The 16,404-nt window shown below is 41.1% G+C and overlaps 1 protein-coding gene and 1 non-coding gene across 4 annotated transcripts in view; both read right to left on the bottom strand.

Moving 5' to 3' along the window:
* IARS1 (isoleucyl-tRNA synthetase 1) overlaps positions 1 to 15,440 on the bottom strand; it is a 68,778-nt gene extending 53,338 nt beyond the window's left edge. Inside the window, exons 1-5 of one of the 3 annotated variants that reach the window (XM_025423670.3) lie at positions 15,308 to 15,440; positions 9,376 to 9,504; positions 8,340 to 8,496; positions 7,971 to 8,090; positions 5,221 to 5,303 (exon numbers count right to left, since the gene is read on the bottom strand). In XM_025423670.3, coding sequence (XP_025279455.1) covers positions 5,221 to 5,303; positions 7,971 to 8,090; positions 8,340 to 8,496; positions 9,376 to 9,494 — 479 coding nt within the window. In that variant the 5' untranslated portion in view covers positions 9,495 to 9,504; positions 15,308 to 15,440. Of the gene's footprint in view, positions 1 to 5,220; positions 5,304 to 7,970; positions 8,091 to 8,339; positions 8,497 to 9,375; positions 9,505 to 14,651; positions 14,997 to 15,307 lie in introns of those variants that run through there. The other 2 variants (XM_049094348.1, XM_025423668.3) reach the window with 2 other exon arrangements.
* LOC112645749 (small nucleolar RNA SNORA84) lies at positions 13,183 to 13,314 on the bottom strand. Its single transcript, XR_003127237.1, has one exon. It is a non-coding gene; the product is annotated as a small nucleolar RNA SNORA84 (small nucleolar RNA).
* Positions 15,441 to 16,404: the final 964 nt, after the last annotated feature.

The raw sequence follows: 16,404 nt of genomic DNA, 5'->3' as shown, positions 1-16,404 counted from the left end.
TGGAAAAATACCCAGAAGTACAATTACTGACCACGATATTTCTAATTTTTTTGAGGACCCTCCATACTATTTTCCATAGTATCTATACCAATCTGCATTCTCACCCACAGTTCATCATTCCTTTTTCTCCACATCCTCACCAACACTTGTCATTTGTCTTTTCGGATAGAAGCCATTCTGACAAATATAAGGTAATATTTCATTGTGGTTTTGATTTACATATATATATTTTTTGGATTTATATTTTCCTCATGATTAGTGATGTTAAGTATTTTTTCAGGTTTGTTGGCATTTGCATGTCTTCTCTGGAAAAATATATCTTCAGGTCCTCAGCCCATTAACTCAGATTTTCTTGTGCTACTGAGTTTTTTTTTTTTTTTTAATTTTTATTTATTTATGATAGTCACAGAGAGAGAGGGAGAGAGAGAGAGAGAGAGAGAGAGAGAGGCAGAGACACAGGCAGAGGGAGAAGCAGGCTCCATGCACCGGGAGCCCGACGTGGGATTCGATCCCGGGTCTCCAGGATCGCGCCCTGGGCCAAAGGCAGGCGCTAAACCGCTGTGCCACCCAGGGATCCCCTGCTACTGAGTTTTATAAGTTCTTTACGTACTTTGGATATTAATCCTTTACCAAATACAAATTACAAATTTATTTTCTCCCATTCAAGGCGTTGTCATTTCATTTTATTGATGGCTTCTTTTGCTGTATAGAAGCTCTTTCGTTTGATGTAATTTCATTTGGTTTTTGCTTTGACTGCCAGTCTTTTGGAGTCATATCCAAAATGATTGCTAGGATGGATGCATAGTTTACTGCCTAAGGTTTCTTCTACGGTTTCAGGTCTTATATTCAAATCTTTAATCCATCTGAGTTAATTTTATCATTTTTAAAAAAATTTTTTTAAGATTTATTTATTTATGATAGACATAGAAAGAGAGAGAGAGGCAGAGACACAGGAGGGAGAAGCAGGCTCCATGCCAGGAGCCTGGTGCGGGACTCAATCCCGGGACTCCAGGATCGCGCCCTGGGCCAAAGGCAGGCGCTAAACCGCTGAGCCACCCAGGGATCCCCTGAGTTAATTTTATGTATAAGACACTAGTCTAGATTCATTCTTTTGCATGTGGCTGTCCAGCTTTCCCAGCTCCATTTATTAAAGCGATTGTCCATTCTCCATTGTACATTCTTGGCTCTTTTGTCATAGATTAATTAACCATGTAAGCCTGGGTTAATTTCTGGGTTTTCTATTCTGTTCCATTTATATGTCTGATTTTACACCAATAGTGTACTGTTTTGATTACTATAGCTTTGTAAAATAGTTTGAAATAAAAAAGCAGGACACCTTTAGCTTTGTTCTTCTTTCTCAAGATGGCTTTTGCTTTTTGGCGTCTTTGTGGTTCCATAGAAATTTGGGGATTGGGATTTTTTTCTTGGTGGCTCTAAAGGTTTAACAATATGATTTCTATTTTAAAAGAGCCACCTCTTAGTTTCAATGATCTTTTCTACTCTTTTTAGTTTTTATTTCATTTACTTCTGCATTTTTTTTTTTTTAAGATTTTAGTTATTTATGAGAGACAGAGAGAGAGAGAGAGAGAGAGGCAGAGACACAGGCAGAGGGAGAAGCAGGCTCCATGCAGGGAGCCTGATGCGGGACTTGATCCCAGGACCCCGGGACCAAGCCCCAAGCTGAAGGTAGACGCTCAACCACTGAGCCACCCAGGTGTACCTTCTGCACTTATCTTTATTCTTTCTTTCTTCCTACTAATGTTTGGCGTTCTGTTCTACTTTCCAGTTCTTGTAAGTGTAAAGTTAGATTGAGAGTTTTCTTGTTTGTTAAATAGGCCTGTATCACTACCAGTTTTCCTCTCAGAATTGCTTTTGCTATTTCCCATAGATTAGTTATGTTGTATTTCCATTCTCATTTCTCTCAAAGTGTTTTTTAATTTCTCCTTTTAATTTTCTAATTTCTTCATTGACCCACTGGTTGCTTAGTAACACATTAATCTCCACATATTTGTGGCTTTTCCAGTCTTTTTCTCTTGTAATGGATTTTTTAGTTCTATACCACATGGTCAGAAAACAGGCTTGATGTGATTTTAATATTCTTTTTTTAAAAAGATTTTATTTATTTATTCATGACAGACACAGAGAGAGAGAGAGAGAGGCAGAGACACAGGCAGAGGGAGAAGCAGGCTCCATGCAGAGAGCCCGAAGTGGGACTCGATCCCGGGTCTCCAGGATCACGCCCTGGGCTGAAGGCTGCGCTAAACCGCTGGGCCACCGGGCTGCCCTGATTTTAATATTCTTAAATTTATTAAGACCTGTTTTGTGAGTATCATGTGATCTATCCTGGAAAAGTTTCCATGCGCAATTAAGAATGTGTGTTCTGTTGTTTGTTCTATATATATCTGTTAAGTCCACTTGGTCTGCTGTGTCGTTTAAGTCTAATGTTTCCTTATTGGATTTGTTTGGAAATAATTGGGTTATTAGAGTCCCATACTATTGCTGCATTGTTAATTTCTACCTTTAGGTCTGACAATATTCATACTATATATTTAGATGCTCCTCTTCTGGCTCTATAAACATTTGTCATTGTTAGATCTTCTTGTTAGATTGGTGCTTTTCTCATACGGTGCCATTGTCTCTTATTACACAGTCTTTTTTAAGTCTTTTTCTGGTATGTATAGCTACCCCAACTTTCTTTTGGTTTCCATTTGCATGGAACATCTTTTTTCATCCCTTCACTTTCAGTCTGTTTCCTTACATGTGAGGTGAGGTGAGTCTCTCTCTCTCTTTTTTTAAAGATTATTTATTCATGAGAGAGACAGAGAGAGGCACAGACATAGGTAGAGGGAGAAGCAGACTCCCTGCAGGGAGCCTGATGTGGGACTTGATTCCAGTACCCCGGGATCTTGGCCTGAGCCAAAGGCAGACACTTGACCACTGAGCCACCCAGGCATCCCTGAGGTGAGTTGTAGGCAATATATAGATAGGTCTTATTTTTTTTAATACATTCAGCCACTCTGTTTTTAGATTGATGATTTTAGTCCATTTACATTTAATTACTGATAGGTATGTGCTTACTGTCATTTTGTTGTTTTCCAGCTTTTTGTAGTTCTATTGTTCCTTTCTTCTTGTCTCTCTTCCTTTATGATTGATGACTTTCTTTAGTATTATGCTTAAGATTCTTCTTTGATCTTTTTTGTATTTGCTATAGGTTTTTGCTTTGTGAATACCATGAGGCTCACATGTAATAGCTTATATATGTAGTGGTCTATTTTAAGTTGATAATAACCTCAGTTTGAACGCATTCTAAAACTACATTTTCACTCTTCCCACTGCACATGTTGTATGTTTTTGATGTCACATTTTACATCTTTTTATTTTGTGTATTGCCTAATTATTTATGTTTTACTTTTGTCTTTTAACCTTCACACTAGCCTCATTTAAGCACTCAACAGCCCTAATCCAGAGCATTAATAGTACTTTTTTCTCCCCAGGTGTTTAATCCGAATCCTAGTTTTTAGAGTTTCTCTAATCATGAGAATTCTGGCTGCTCAGTGAATGAGAAGCCCCCTCTCCAAAGTCTCTGGCATGTCAAGTCATAGGGTCAGAGAACTGCCCACCAAGATATCTAGCTCCTCAAAGGCAAAGGACTTGTGCCAACCATGTACAATAGATCAGATCTTGACTGACAGAAATGTAAGCAGGCAGATAGGAAGGCAGTAAGAGCCACAAGAGCCTACAATGCAGCACCAAGTGCACTGTAACAAACAGCTTTGCAACTCACCTGTCATTATGCATAATTTAATAAAAGTAGAACTTCCTTAAGGCCTGAGGTATGTACTTAGGGCACTCTGAAATCATAATAATAGTGCCCATTTGTCCAGTAAGGATATGTAATGATTCTCATTCTGTTTTAGGATTCTCATTCAGCTATTAGGACTTTGGAATTGCAACACTTGTTTTATAATAGTAAAAAGAGGGGGATCCCTAGGTGGCTGAGTGGTTTAGGCCCTGCCTTTGGCCCAGGGCCTGGTCCTGAAGTCCCGGGATCGGGTCCCGTGTCGGGCTCCCCACATGGAGCCTGCTTCTCCCTCTGCCTGTGTCTCTGCCTCTTTCTCTCTCTGTGTCTCTCATGAATAAATAAATAAAATCTTAAAAAAAAAAAAAATAGTAAAAAGAAGTAACGTTCATTCTAAAAGTGCTATGCAAGTGATTACACTATACAACTTATCTCAGTGTAAAATTCACGTACACAATCTCTTAGACTTAATTATTTAAAAAACAAAACAGGGTTCCCTGGGTGGCGCAGCGGTTTGGCGCCTGCCTTTGGCCTGGGGTGCGATCCTGGAGACCCGGGATCGAATCCCACATTGGGCTCCCGGTGCATGGAGCCTGCTTCTCCCTCTGCCTATGTCTCTGCCTCTCTCTCTCTCACTGTGTGACTATCATAAATAAATAAATAAAAATTAAAAAACAAAACAAAACAAAAACAAACAGAAAACTACTTCTGAAACTTACTTTCCAAAATTTGGTTCTAATTTGGCAAAAACAAACAAACCTTTAATTGACATCAGGCCATTTACATTCTTTATCAGCTTGGCATGAACAATTGTGTGTTATGATTGAAAAATTCTAATGTATTTGATTACAGGTTGCTGCTTAACCTGTTGGAGCCATTATATACCACAGAATATTATGTGTATCCTATTATCTTAGCAGAATCCAAACTTTACTGAGTTAAAAAAAAAATCTAGAGGCTGAAAGAGATAAACAGTTGGTACACAGAGGGTTCTTAGGATAGTGAAAATACTCTGTATGATGCTAGAATGATGCCTATATGTCATCCACCCAAACTCAAAGAATGCACAACACCCAGAGTGAACCTTAATGCAAACTATGGAGTTTGGGTGGTGGTGATGTGTCAATGCATGTTCACCAATGGCAACAAATGTCCCACTCTGGTGGGGATGTTTGTAGTGGAGGAGGCTGTACATGTATAGGTGCAAGGGAATATGGGAAATCTCTGTACCTTCCTCTCAATTTTGCTGTGAAATTAAAAGTGCTCTAAAAAAATAAAATAAAGCTTTAAAAACAAACAAAAATCAGCCCCAAAATTTTAGATAAATAATTGTGAATCTGAAAGAATGATTCATGCTAGACAATCTCTGTGCTAAGCAATAAACAGAATATTCATTATATTTACACTTCAAGTAAACCTACCAGACAGATTCCATGAATTGTGGATACAGAGTTTTGTAGTCATTGTCAAAGTCAATCCATCGGCCAAGTCTGGTAACAGTGGACTTTAAAAATATGAATATTGGAGTTATTAGAAAATGATAATTGTTACTGTGCATCAGTGTATTTCATTTCTATCATCACCACATACAATGATTTTGGGAAAACAAAATAACCAATGTTTCAATTAAATCTATATTGTAAACAGCATACTACGTAAGATTAAGAAACAGTTTTCTTGGCATTCATTCTACATGCAGATGATGTTACTTACAAATATTAATATTTCTTCATAAAAGTCTACCCAAACTACCATTTGGCAAATAGCATAGGTATAATTGTTGCTGGCAAGAATCATCATGGATGCTAAAATTCATAAAGAAAAGTATAAGAAATAGGATATTTGTAAAGACTTTCCCCATAGCATACTTAATTAGAAAGGAAAAATTACAAACTAACAATGGAGAAACCTAGCATATTAATCTTAGTGAAGAAAATTATTATCACGAATGAGGCAGGCCTCCTGGGAACAGCAGACCAAGAAGGGCATGATGTCACTTCTGAGCATTCTTTTTTTTTTTTTTTTTTAAATTTTTATTTATTTATGATAGTCACAGAGAGAGAGAGAGAGGCAGAGGGAGAAGCAGGCTCCATGCACCGGGAGCCCGACGTGGGATTCGATCCCGGGTCTCCAGGATCATGCCCTGGGCCAAAGGCAGGCGCCAAACCGCTGCACCACCCAGGGATCCCACTTCTGAGCATTCTTGTCAAAAATGCATACATAGGGCAGCCCAGGTGGCTCAGCGGTTTGGTGCCGCCTTCAGCCCAGCGCCTGATTCTGGAGACCCGGGATCAAGTCCCACGTCAGGCTCCCTGCATGGAGGCTGCTTCTCCCTCTGCCTGTGTCTCTGCCTCTCTCTCTCTCTCTCTCTGTGTCTCTCATGAATAAATAAATAAGTCTTTAAAAGAAAAAAATGCATACATAACCTAACATAATCATGAGAAGACATCTGACTTTGGGGGACTTGCTACAAAATAACTGGTCTGTACTCTTTAAAGTGACAAGGTCAGGTGCCTGGTTGGTTCAGTGGGAAGAGCATGTGATCCTTGATCTTGGGAGTTGTGAGCTCGAACCTCATGTTGGGTGTAGAGATTAAGTAAGTAAATAACACTTAAAAAAATAATAAAAAGACACAAAAGTGACAAGGACTGAGGGAATCCTTCAGATTGAAGTAAAATAAAGAGGAATAACAACTACATGCAACGTGTGTTCTTAGACCAGGATCTGGATCAGAAATTATTTTGGAACAAGGGGGTTAAATCTGAAGAAGGTCTATTACATTGTATCTGTTAATTTCTTGCTTTTGAAAATTATGATTATTGAAGGTGTTAGAATTTGGGACGTAAGAGAGGAGTATAGAGGAATTCTGTTTCTGAAATTTTCTAATAAGTCTGAATTATTTCAAAATGAAAAGTTAAAAAAATTTTTTTAAGGGACGCCTGGGTGGCTTAGTGGTTGAGCATCTGTGTTTGGCTCAGGGCGTGATCCTGGGTCTGGGGATTGAGTCCCACATCAGGCTCCTTATGATAAGCCTGCTTCTCCCTCTGTCTATGTCTCTGCCTCTCTCTCTGTGTCTCTCATGAATAAATGAATCTTAAAAAAAAAATTTTCTTTAAGAAAAAAAAAAAAGCCACATGCATATTACATTCATTAGATTTTTTTCCCCCTGACAACCAGGCAAGAAAGTCTGACTGAACAAAGTTAGGTTAAAAAATGTTACTTTTAATAAAAAAATTTAAAAATTAAAGTTAGGGAGAGAATTGAGGAGTTCTGATTTTCAGGTTGATGAAATCAGATTTTATTTATCAAGGAAGAGAAGCTACTCAAAATTCTGAGCAGAGAAGACCATGATGAGCAGGCTCACGGGGGAGAGAACCTGGCAGGCTGAGTGCAAAAAACCAGAACACGAGCCCCATCGGAAGATGGTTAAATGCAGGAAGGCAGGTAGGAGGCCAGGGATTAGGCTGGAGGAATGCAATGACCAGATAAGACCCTGAAGAAGAAAGACTTGATAGGATATGGCACTTGATTTGATCGTGAGGATAATATGTGCAGCCTAGGAGACTACTACTGTCGGCAGAACAGGGAAATCTGAATAACAACAAATTTGAGAAGACAAAGTGGTAAGAGAGTGAGAGTCAGACATGTTTTTAAGATCTACAGACACACTAGCTGGAGAACCAGGGAGGAAAGGGGTCCCCTGCTCCTCTACCCTTTAGAACAAGAGAGGCTGGAGCTCTGTCAGCCATTCACAGGACTTATGAACAGCAGCAGGTAGGATGAGAGTCAAATTAATAGTACACTGAAGCCAAACTGGAATTGTTTTTAACACCTGAATTTTTTTACTGTGACATTCAAGTTAATTTACTTTCTAGGACAGCCTGATTCCTGTCATACACAGTGAGTAGGTGGAGACTAAACACTGAAGAAAGTCGAGCATATAGAAACCAGAAGAGAGGGTGCAGTTTAACCTAACAGCTTAATAGGGTTGGAGGTGGAAGCAAAAATACTTCTTTAAAGAGGATGGTCAATCCTCTTATGTCACAACCTCATACAAACAGCCATACTTTTGGACGTATCTCATAAAAAGCACCAAAGGAGTGCAAACCTTTTCAATTCCCATTTAAAAATTAAAGTTTTCGTTCATCTTACTGAAAATAACCCAACATACCTTCCACTCAGTAGAATATCTCATCACAATTGCTCGGCACTGATTGTTATACTCTACAATCCCCATTTTGGCTACATCTTCTGGTCCTCTGATTCCCAGTGTCTTATCAATTTCATATTCCTGAAAATTTGCAATAAGATTGTTAATATCCCTGCCCTATAAAATAAATGCAATTCAGCAACTCTAGAAAATAACACAGATTTTAAAAAATTCGGTCTAAAAAAATCTATAGAGAAAGCAAACTATAAATAGTATTGTAGAAACAAAGTACATTATAGAAAAAATTCACCATACTTTAATATACTATATGATAAAATCCAATGGTTATTAAAAAATCAGATTATTATAAGGCTGGTGACCCAAACATACCACAGGTAAGCCATGACAATCCCATCCAAATCTTCTGTCAACGTGAAACCCACTCTGGTGAGCATATCTGGTAACTATATCTTTAATTGTCCCTGCAAGTATATGTCCATAGTGAGGCAGTCCAGTTGCAAAAGGAGGCCCATCATAGAATGTAAATCTAAGAGAGATAATAAAAATGTGTTAAATTAATTTAAAACAGCAAAAATTTAGGACATTTTTCTATAGACAGCTCCTATCACAGTCTTCAGGGAGAAGAAAAGCAGCAAGACCAGAAAATTCACAGACGTGAATGGTTAGTTATTTACTGAAAGGTTCTGCCTTCAAAAAAGCTAGTTATGGTGGAGCTGGGATGACTTCCAATCAGGCTACCCACACTTTGTTTATGAGTTACATGACATAAAGGGGGTTATTCATCCCGATCCTGAGTTACCTCATCAGTAAAACAGGAACAAGCACCTATCTCATAGTTTTTGAACACAGAGACATATGAAGAAAACAATAAAGAAATGACTGGTTTTTAAGTGAATGGAGACTACAAAGGCAGGATGTACTCCAACAGGAAGCTAAGACCAGTCTAGTGCTTAAATGAGGGTGGTAACAATGAGAAAAGAGTGATTAAAAAAAAAACCTCTATTTAGACCTAAGAGAGCAGCATCTACTCTCATTTAAAACTTATCCACTGGGGATCCCTGGGTGGCTCAGCGATTTAGCACCTGCCTTTGGTTCAGGGCATGATCCTGGAGTCCCAGGATCGTGTCCCATGTCAGGCTCCCTGCATGGAGCCTCCTTCTCCCTCCTCCTGTGTCTCTGCCTCTCTCTCTCATAAATAAATAAATAAATCTTTAAAAAATAAAATAAATAAATAAAAAAATTAGAAACTCATCCATTCAACACATAACTACTGCTGCAAGTACCTGCTACATAGAGAGCTAGGTGACTGGGAGCACAAGGAAGGATAACGTTTCTGCCTTCATGAACTCAGTCTAAGAAATGACTGTTTTTAAGGATTCTACCATTACGAAAGAAATTCACATACTTTGGCTTATGTTTAGATTGCGTTAAGCATTCTTGAAAACAATTAAATTCGGACCAGAACTGCAAGATTTTCTCTTCTTCAGCAGGAAAATTGATGTTTTCTGGAACTTGCTGAACCATTTTGTTGTTGCTGCAAGAGAAAATCAAGTGTATTACTTTCAACAGAGAAGTCTAGGAATAGCAGAGGAGTATATGTTAAAATGAGGGTTGGTATTACTATCCATGACACTACAGGATACTGTAAAATAAACATTATAGCTTTTTTGAAATACAGTACACAAACCAATTCTGTGGGTGCAACCATGAGCATGCTTTAATTCCAGAACATCTTCACCAATGCCCTGCCTGCTCTACTCCAAAAGCCCGGATATGTTTGTTAGTAGTCATTCCCTACTCCCTTCTTGCCCAGCTCCCTGGCAACCATTAATCTGCTTTCTGCTCTGAGTTTTCCTATTCAGGACATTTCATATAAATGGAATCATGTGTCTAGCTTCTCAGAATTGTGTTTTCAAAGTTCATCTATGTTGTAACATGTCTTCATACTTCATTACTTTTTATGGCTGAATAAGTATTTCATTGTACGCATATGCTGCAGTGTTTATCCATTCATCAGTTCGTGGACATTAGAAATGTTTCCACTTTCCGGCTACAATGAACATGCCTGCTATTAACATTCAGCTGTAAGTTTTTGTGTGGACATGTTTTCAGTTCTCTTGGGTATATACCCAGGAGTGGAATCGCTGGATCATATGGTAACTGTTTAACTTTTGAGAAACTACCAAAAAAATGGGGATCCCTGGGTGGCTCAGTGGTTTAGTGCCTGCCTTTGGCCCGGACGTGATCTTGGAGTTCAGGATTGACTCCCACATCAGGCTCCCTGCATGGAGCTTACTTCTCCCTCTGGCTGTGTCTCTGCCTCTCTCCCTCCCTCTCTCTCTCTCATGAATAAATAAATTAAAATCTAAAAAAAAAAAAAAAAGAGAGAGAGAGAGAAACTACCAAAAAATGTTTTCTAAAGCTGCTGCTCATATTACTTTCTTCCAGCAGTGAATATATATTTCAGTTTTCAGACTCCTGGGTGGCTCAGTGGTTGAGTGTCTGCCTTCGGCTCAGGGCGTGATTCCGGGGTCCTGGGATTGAGTCCCTCATCGGGCTCCCTGCATGGAGCCTGTTTCTCCCTCTGCCTGTGTCTCTGCCTGTCTCGCTGTGTCTCTAATGAATAAATAAAATCTTAAAAAAAAAAAAAAGTATTTCATTTTTTCTACATCCTCACTCCTGACTATCCATTTTTGGATTATAGGAAATTCTAGTGGGTATGAAGTGGTATCTCGTTATGATTTTGATTTATATTTCCTTAATAATTAGTGATGTTGACCACATTTTCATATGCTTATTGGCAATATTTGTATCTTACTTGGAGACATTACCATTTGTCCTTTGTCCAATGTTTAAACTGGGTTCATACTTCAATGTCTAAGTATAATATTATAATATAATATTAAGTTCTTTTGTTTTATTTTTTAAAGATTTTTTATTTATTTACGACAGAGAGAGAGAGAGAGAGAGAGAGGCAGAGACACAGACAGAGGGAGAAGCAGGCTGCGTGCCGGAAGCCCGACGTGGGACTCAATCCCTGGTCTCCAGGATCACGCCCTGGGCCAAAAAACAGTGCTAAACCACTGGGCCACCAGGGCTGCCCTGGGTTGTCTTTAAATTGTTGAGTTCTAAGAGTTCTTCATATATTCTAGACGAAAGTCCCTAATTGTTACAGAATTTGCATAAAACTTTCTCCCTTTCTATGGGTTGTCTTTTTTTTTTTTTTTTTTAAAGATTTTATTGGGCAGCCCTGGTGGCTCAGCGGTTTAGTGCCACCTTCAGCCCGGGGCCTGATCCTGGAGACCTGGGATCGAGTCCCGCTTCAGACTCCCTGCATGGAGTCTGCTTCTCCCTCTGCCTCTCTCTCCTCTCTGTGTATTCTCATGAACAAATAAATAAAATCTTAAAAAAAAATAAAGATTTTATTTATTCACTTGAGAGAGCGTAAGCAGGGGGAGGGGCAGAGAAAGAGGAGCAGCAGTCTCCCAGCAGAGCAGGGAGCTCACCATGGGGCTTGATCCCAGGACCCTAAGATAACAACCTGAGCTAAAGGCAGACGCTGAACCAAATGAGCCACCCAGGTGCCCCAGTACTTTCTGATTATTGTAAAACTTGTTTTAAAATCATATTCTCCACTTATTTCTTAAGTATAATATAACATTAAAAAATTGTAGATAATATACTTCTAAGAAGAAACAAAAAAATCTTGTAAGTTCTATGTAAGCACACTAAAAATTCATTAATAACCTGAAAAAGTAAATCTCATTGTAGGTAAGAATTCTTACCCACACTCACAGGACAGAAAACACTTCTGTTGAGATAACGTCATTTCTTTTAGGAGAACAAGTAAAATCTAAAAAAAATTTAAAGCTAAAAAGATGAAGACTTCTATAGGCAAGTAATTGCCAGCTCATTCCAATTTTCTCTTTTATCCCTTTTATTGCTTACTCATGCTTTTTACAAAAGACAAGCTGTATACATTCTGGATTTAGTCCCAGTGAGAGAAGTCTTATAGTGGCTTTTTAGAGTCTTAATAACCATTGCAGAAACACTTTATCAATCTGGGGCTTAATTTTATAGTGAGCATCCTACAGCCCATTCCTCCTCAAAGCCTATTTATTCTTACATAATAATTCTAATAAGGTTGGTGACCAGGTTTCTAAGCCAACATCAGATTAAAAGGGGACAAGACTGTAATAAGAAAATAACAGAGAAACTAGAAAATCTTAAAAACTCAAGAACTTTAACAGTCCAGGAACAAAGGGACCTATATACTTAAATTCTGAAAACATCAAAACCTAAGCACAGTAACTGATCCACGCCATCCAAAAAAAACCTTTTAAATATATAAAATTTTTAATTTTTAAGCTTTTTTTTTTTTTTTAAACCAGCAGTGTCTCTCCTTTTCCTTCATTTATTTTTGAGATGTGACGCTGTCTTTTGGTTTATATTAGGAAAGAAAAATAAGAAAAGAACATGGGGGCCATTTAATGAATCCAGGCATCCATTTCTGACTAAGTGTGTCATTAACTGGTATTAAATAGGAGTTGAACGGCATTTTGGATCTTCAGATCTTGTTACAATGTCTGGCCTTTCATGGATGGAAAGGGTACTAGTCTGTGCACTTAATGATTTATGAGGGGTCCACCTGAAACTGAAGGAGCTTCATCTGAAGATTAACATCTTTGGGAACCAACACATTTCTGTCACTTCTCACTCGTCAAGGCCAGTTCTATGGGTACTGACTGCAGCAGAATCACCAGAACCACCTTGGACTGAGAAGTAAGAAGCTGCATTTTAACAAGATTCTAGAGGGTTAGCATGCACATTAAAGTTTGTAAGTCATACTCTTGAACTGTTCTGTTATTCAGGATAACGTACCTGAAATTAATTAATTAGTTTTTGAGAAAATGAGATTTAAGCTTTGGGTGAAGATGGCTCATAAATTTTACAAACTTTCTAGGGAGCTTCTATTCCCCAAAGTATTTTTTTTTAAGTTTTATTTATTTATTCATGAGAGACACACAGAGAAGAGAGGCAGACTCCATGCAGAGAGCCCGATATGGGACTCAATCCCAGGACCCCAGGATCACACGCCAGGCCGAAGACAGGCACTCAACTGCTGAACCACCCAGGCATCCCTATTCCCCAAAGTATTAAGGACCACTGCATTATTATGCCAAACACAAACTCAACATAATGGCACAGAGGACCATGTATCAGTGACCGGGCTATGGCGGCTGCTGAGGAGAAACAGCCCCCATGCATAAATCACAGGATTGCTCTGGCCCTTCACATCCACTGGAGAGCTGTACCTGCAAACAGCATCCAGTATCCACAGGGCATGGGGTGTGGGGAGCAGGAGGGAGATTAGTAACCAGGCTGTGCTAAGGGTAGCAGTCTCCTCTTACCACAATCCTCACCCGCCAATCTTCTGTATTCCAGACTCTCCCAGATCTCCCTAGTGTCAACCTTCTACTTAGAAATTTCTAGATACCCTCCTTGATTTTTACTTGTGTTTACGTCAATAGATCTTAAAAATGCATACAAAAATATCTTTAAAATAAATATCCATGGGGTGCCTTGGGTGGCTCAGTCAGTTAAGCACCTGACTCTTGATTTCAGCTCAGGTAATGATCTCAGGGTCTGAGATCATGCCCTTCAGCGGGCTCCATGCTGGGCATGGAGCCTCCATAAGATTCTCTCTCTCCCTCTCCCTGTTTCTCCCCTGCGCTCTCATCTTCTAAAAACATAACAAAATACAATACAAATTTAAGCTCCTCCTTGCCACAATTGCTTCCGTGTGCACTAGCAGTTCCACTATTCCTTCCCATTATCTGAAATCTGAGTCCCCCTAATAGTACCAGATAATTTCCACATCCAATTGATCACCAAGGTCATGTCAATCTGACCTTTAATTCTATTTCTGTTCTCTCTACTGCCCAGGTCTTCATAATATGTCACATTAAGTCAAACTGAACCCCAGAGGCAGGTCTATCTCTAGCCTTTTCTCAGTGTAGTCATATCCTTTTAACATATACCCTGCAGATATACTTACACAAATGTATAAAATATGCACAAAGATGTTAACTGAAGCATTGTTCCTACAAATAAATATGTGAAAACAACTTAAATATCCATGAATAAGTAAAAGAAGAGACTTAAAACATAAATATGTAAATAACACCCATGTTTAAGTAATTTTGTATTTGAATTTAGAAGGCTACACCTACCAAACTACTATGGGAGTGGAGTACGGCATCAAAAAACGGGTCTTTACTTATTACCTCATACCACTCTTCTTCTTCTTCTTCTTTTTTGATATATATTCGCTTTATTACAAAACTTTTAAAATAAAGAGAAAAGTAAATACGGTATACCTGACATACCACCTTCCTAATGGAGCTCTGAAAGTATCATTTTCGTATTAAAAAAAACTCAGTCACTCCTCTCTCCCCAAAAATATTATGCACAGACTTTTCCTCCTGACTTTTCCTCTTACAAAACTCCAGCTCCAGGTACATCTGTCTCGGACGCGGCTGGGAAACAAAACCCCTTTCCTGATCTGCTCTCCTGCATCTGGACCTCTCTCCACGCACTCCAGCGCCACCTTGCTGAAATGTCGCTGAAAGGATGCTCGCTCCTCCTCAGAATAGCCCTCCCTGAGTCTGTTTCTCTTACACACTGTGGTCTGCTCCACACTCTCCAGGATCTCCAGCTGCAAGCCCGGTGCCCGCAGAAGCGCCTGCAGAAGCACGTGTACCGTCAGGGTTCAGTGTTTGTCTGAAGGAATCGCTGGGCCAGCGCCCTTATTTCCATCAGTGATACTGACTCTTGATTTCAGTTCACGTCATGATCTCGAGGTGGTGAGGTCAGGCTCCCCGCTTATGCGGAGCCGGCTTTAGACTCTCTTCATCTCCACCCCCGCGTCCCTTCCCCGGTCGTTGGGGCTCTCTCAAATAAATAAATCTTAAAAAACAAAATCAAATTCCAAAGCCAATGCTGGAAGGGTTGTGCCGGGAGGAGCCCGTGAAGTAGACTAGACTGAAAAGGGAGGAGTACCACCACGCGTTCCCGCAAGCCACTTCGCCCGGCCTCCCAACGTAGCAAACTACCACATCGGATTCTCGCAGCCAGCCGGCCCCCCCCGGCAGGCGCGGCGGGGCGGCGGTGCTGAAGGGGCCCGCGGGCAGGGCAGGGGGAGTGACCTGGGGCGACCCCGCGGGCAGGGCACGGGGTTGGAGTATGTGGGGCGACGCCGCGGAGAGGGCCGGGTGACCTGGGGGCGTCCCCGCGGGCAGGGGTACCGAAGAGGACCGCGCGCAGGGCGTAGGTACCTGAAGGGCCCGGGTGCGGGCGCGCCAAGAAAGAACCGCGTGCACGCCGCGTCGGGCGTCCGGAGGTGATGCAACGCTCTGACAGCGCCCGGCAGGGAGGAGAGGCTGGTCTGCGCCGGCCAACCAGCGTGCGCCGCCCGCCACCCATCAACAAGCCGAATGCCGATTGGTTGTACGGGCCCCGGCCACGCCCACCCTGACGCGCGCGACGGTACGCTCTGGGAAGGCGGCCGTGCGCTCCAGCGGAACGGCAGTCTGTGGGCGGTGTCGGGCTCGGGGCTGGGGACTGTGCGTATTCAGGCATGGAAATCGGGCGGCTGTGCCGTGCAGCCCCGACCTGCGTGACCATTGAAGGGTTCAGGGTTGCGGGGCCACCTGCGACGGGCCACTGGTACTGCGGGGAGGGGGCACCTGCGGGCGGGTTACCGGCACAGCCCTCGAGGGGCCCCGCAGCCCTCCGGAGTCCCTGCGTCCTCCTGTACAGCCATGGTTCACGAGCCTCACGCACACAGTAACACAATAGAAGGGAAGGAAATGCTTCTTGTTGACCAGGTTTAGTTATCCCTGTCTTAACATTTCCTGTGATGAAAATATGTATTTGCTGCTTTATCGATCTGCTCGTTTAGTTTATTGTCAGTGCCATGGGTCTGCTGGCACTGGATCTGCTAGTTCAAAACCAAAGGGAAGCTGGAGCGGAAGGGCAGTGGGCTTCAGGCTTTGGCACCAGAGACTGAAGGAGAGGGGAGGCCTTACAAATGCAGAGCAATCCTGCAGCAGCTTCCTGCATCCCTGGGCGAGTTTGTGCAAGCATTTGTTCACAGTCCCACTCCAGGATGAGAGTTGGGGTCTCGTGGCCTTGCTCAAGGGGGAAACTCTAGTCAGGAACTCAGCTGGGCACCTACATCTACTAGTGTTTCTTCAGCTTATTAACCAGAAGGACTCCACTCTGTGTTGTTCATTTTTATCATCTGTCCAGCCATTCCAGATTAGAGCAGGAAAGAAGGCTCCTGGATAGATGCCTTGAGGAGAAAAGGTGGGGATGACAGTTCTGATAATTTGAAAGTTGGATTGAGAAACAACTTTATGGCACTGTTGAA

Source organism: Canis lupus, chromosome 1, assembly GCF_003254725.2.
Source record: "Canis lupus dingo isolate Sandy chromosome 1, ASM325472v2, whole genome shotgun sequence".
NCBI classification, from domain to species: domain Eukaryota; kingdom Metazoa; phylum Chordata; class Mammalia; order Carnivora; family Canidae; genus Canis; species Canis lupus.
Note: the sequence above shows the minus strand (reverse complement) of the source record. Positions and strands in the feature narration are given on the sequence as shown.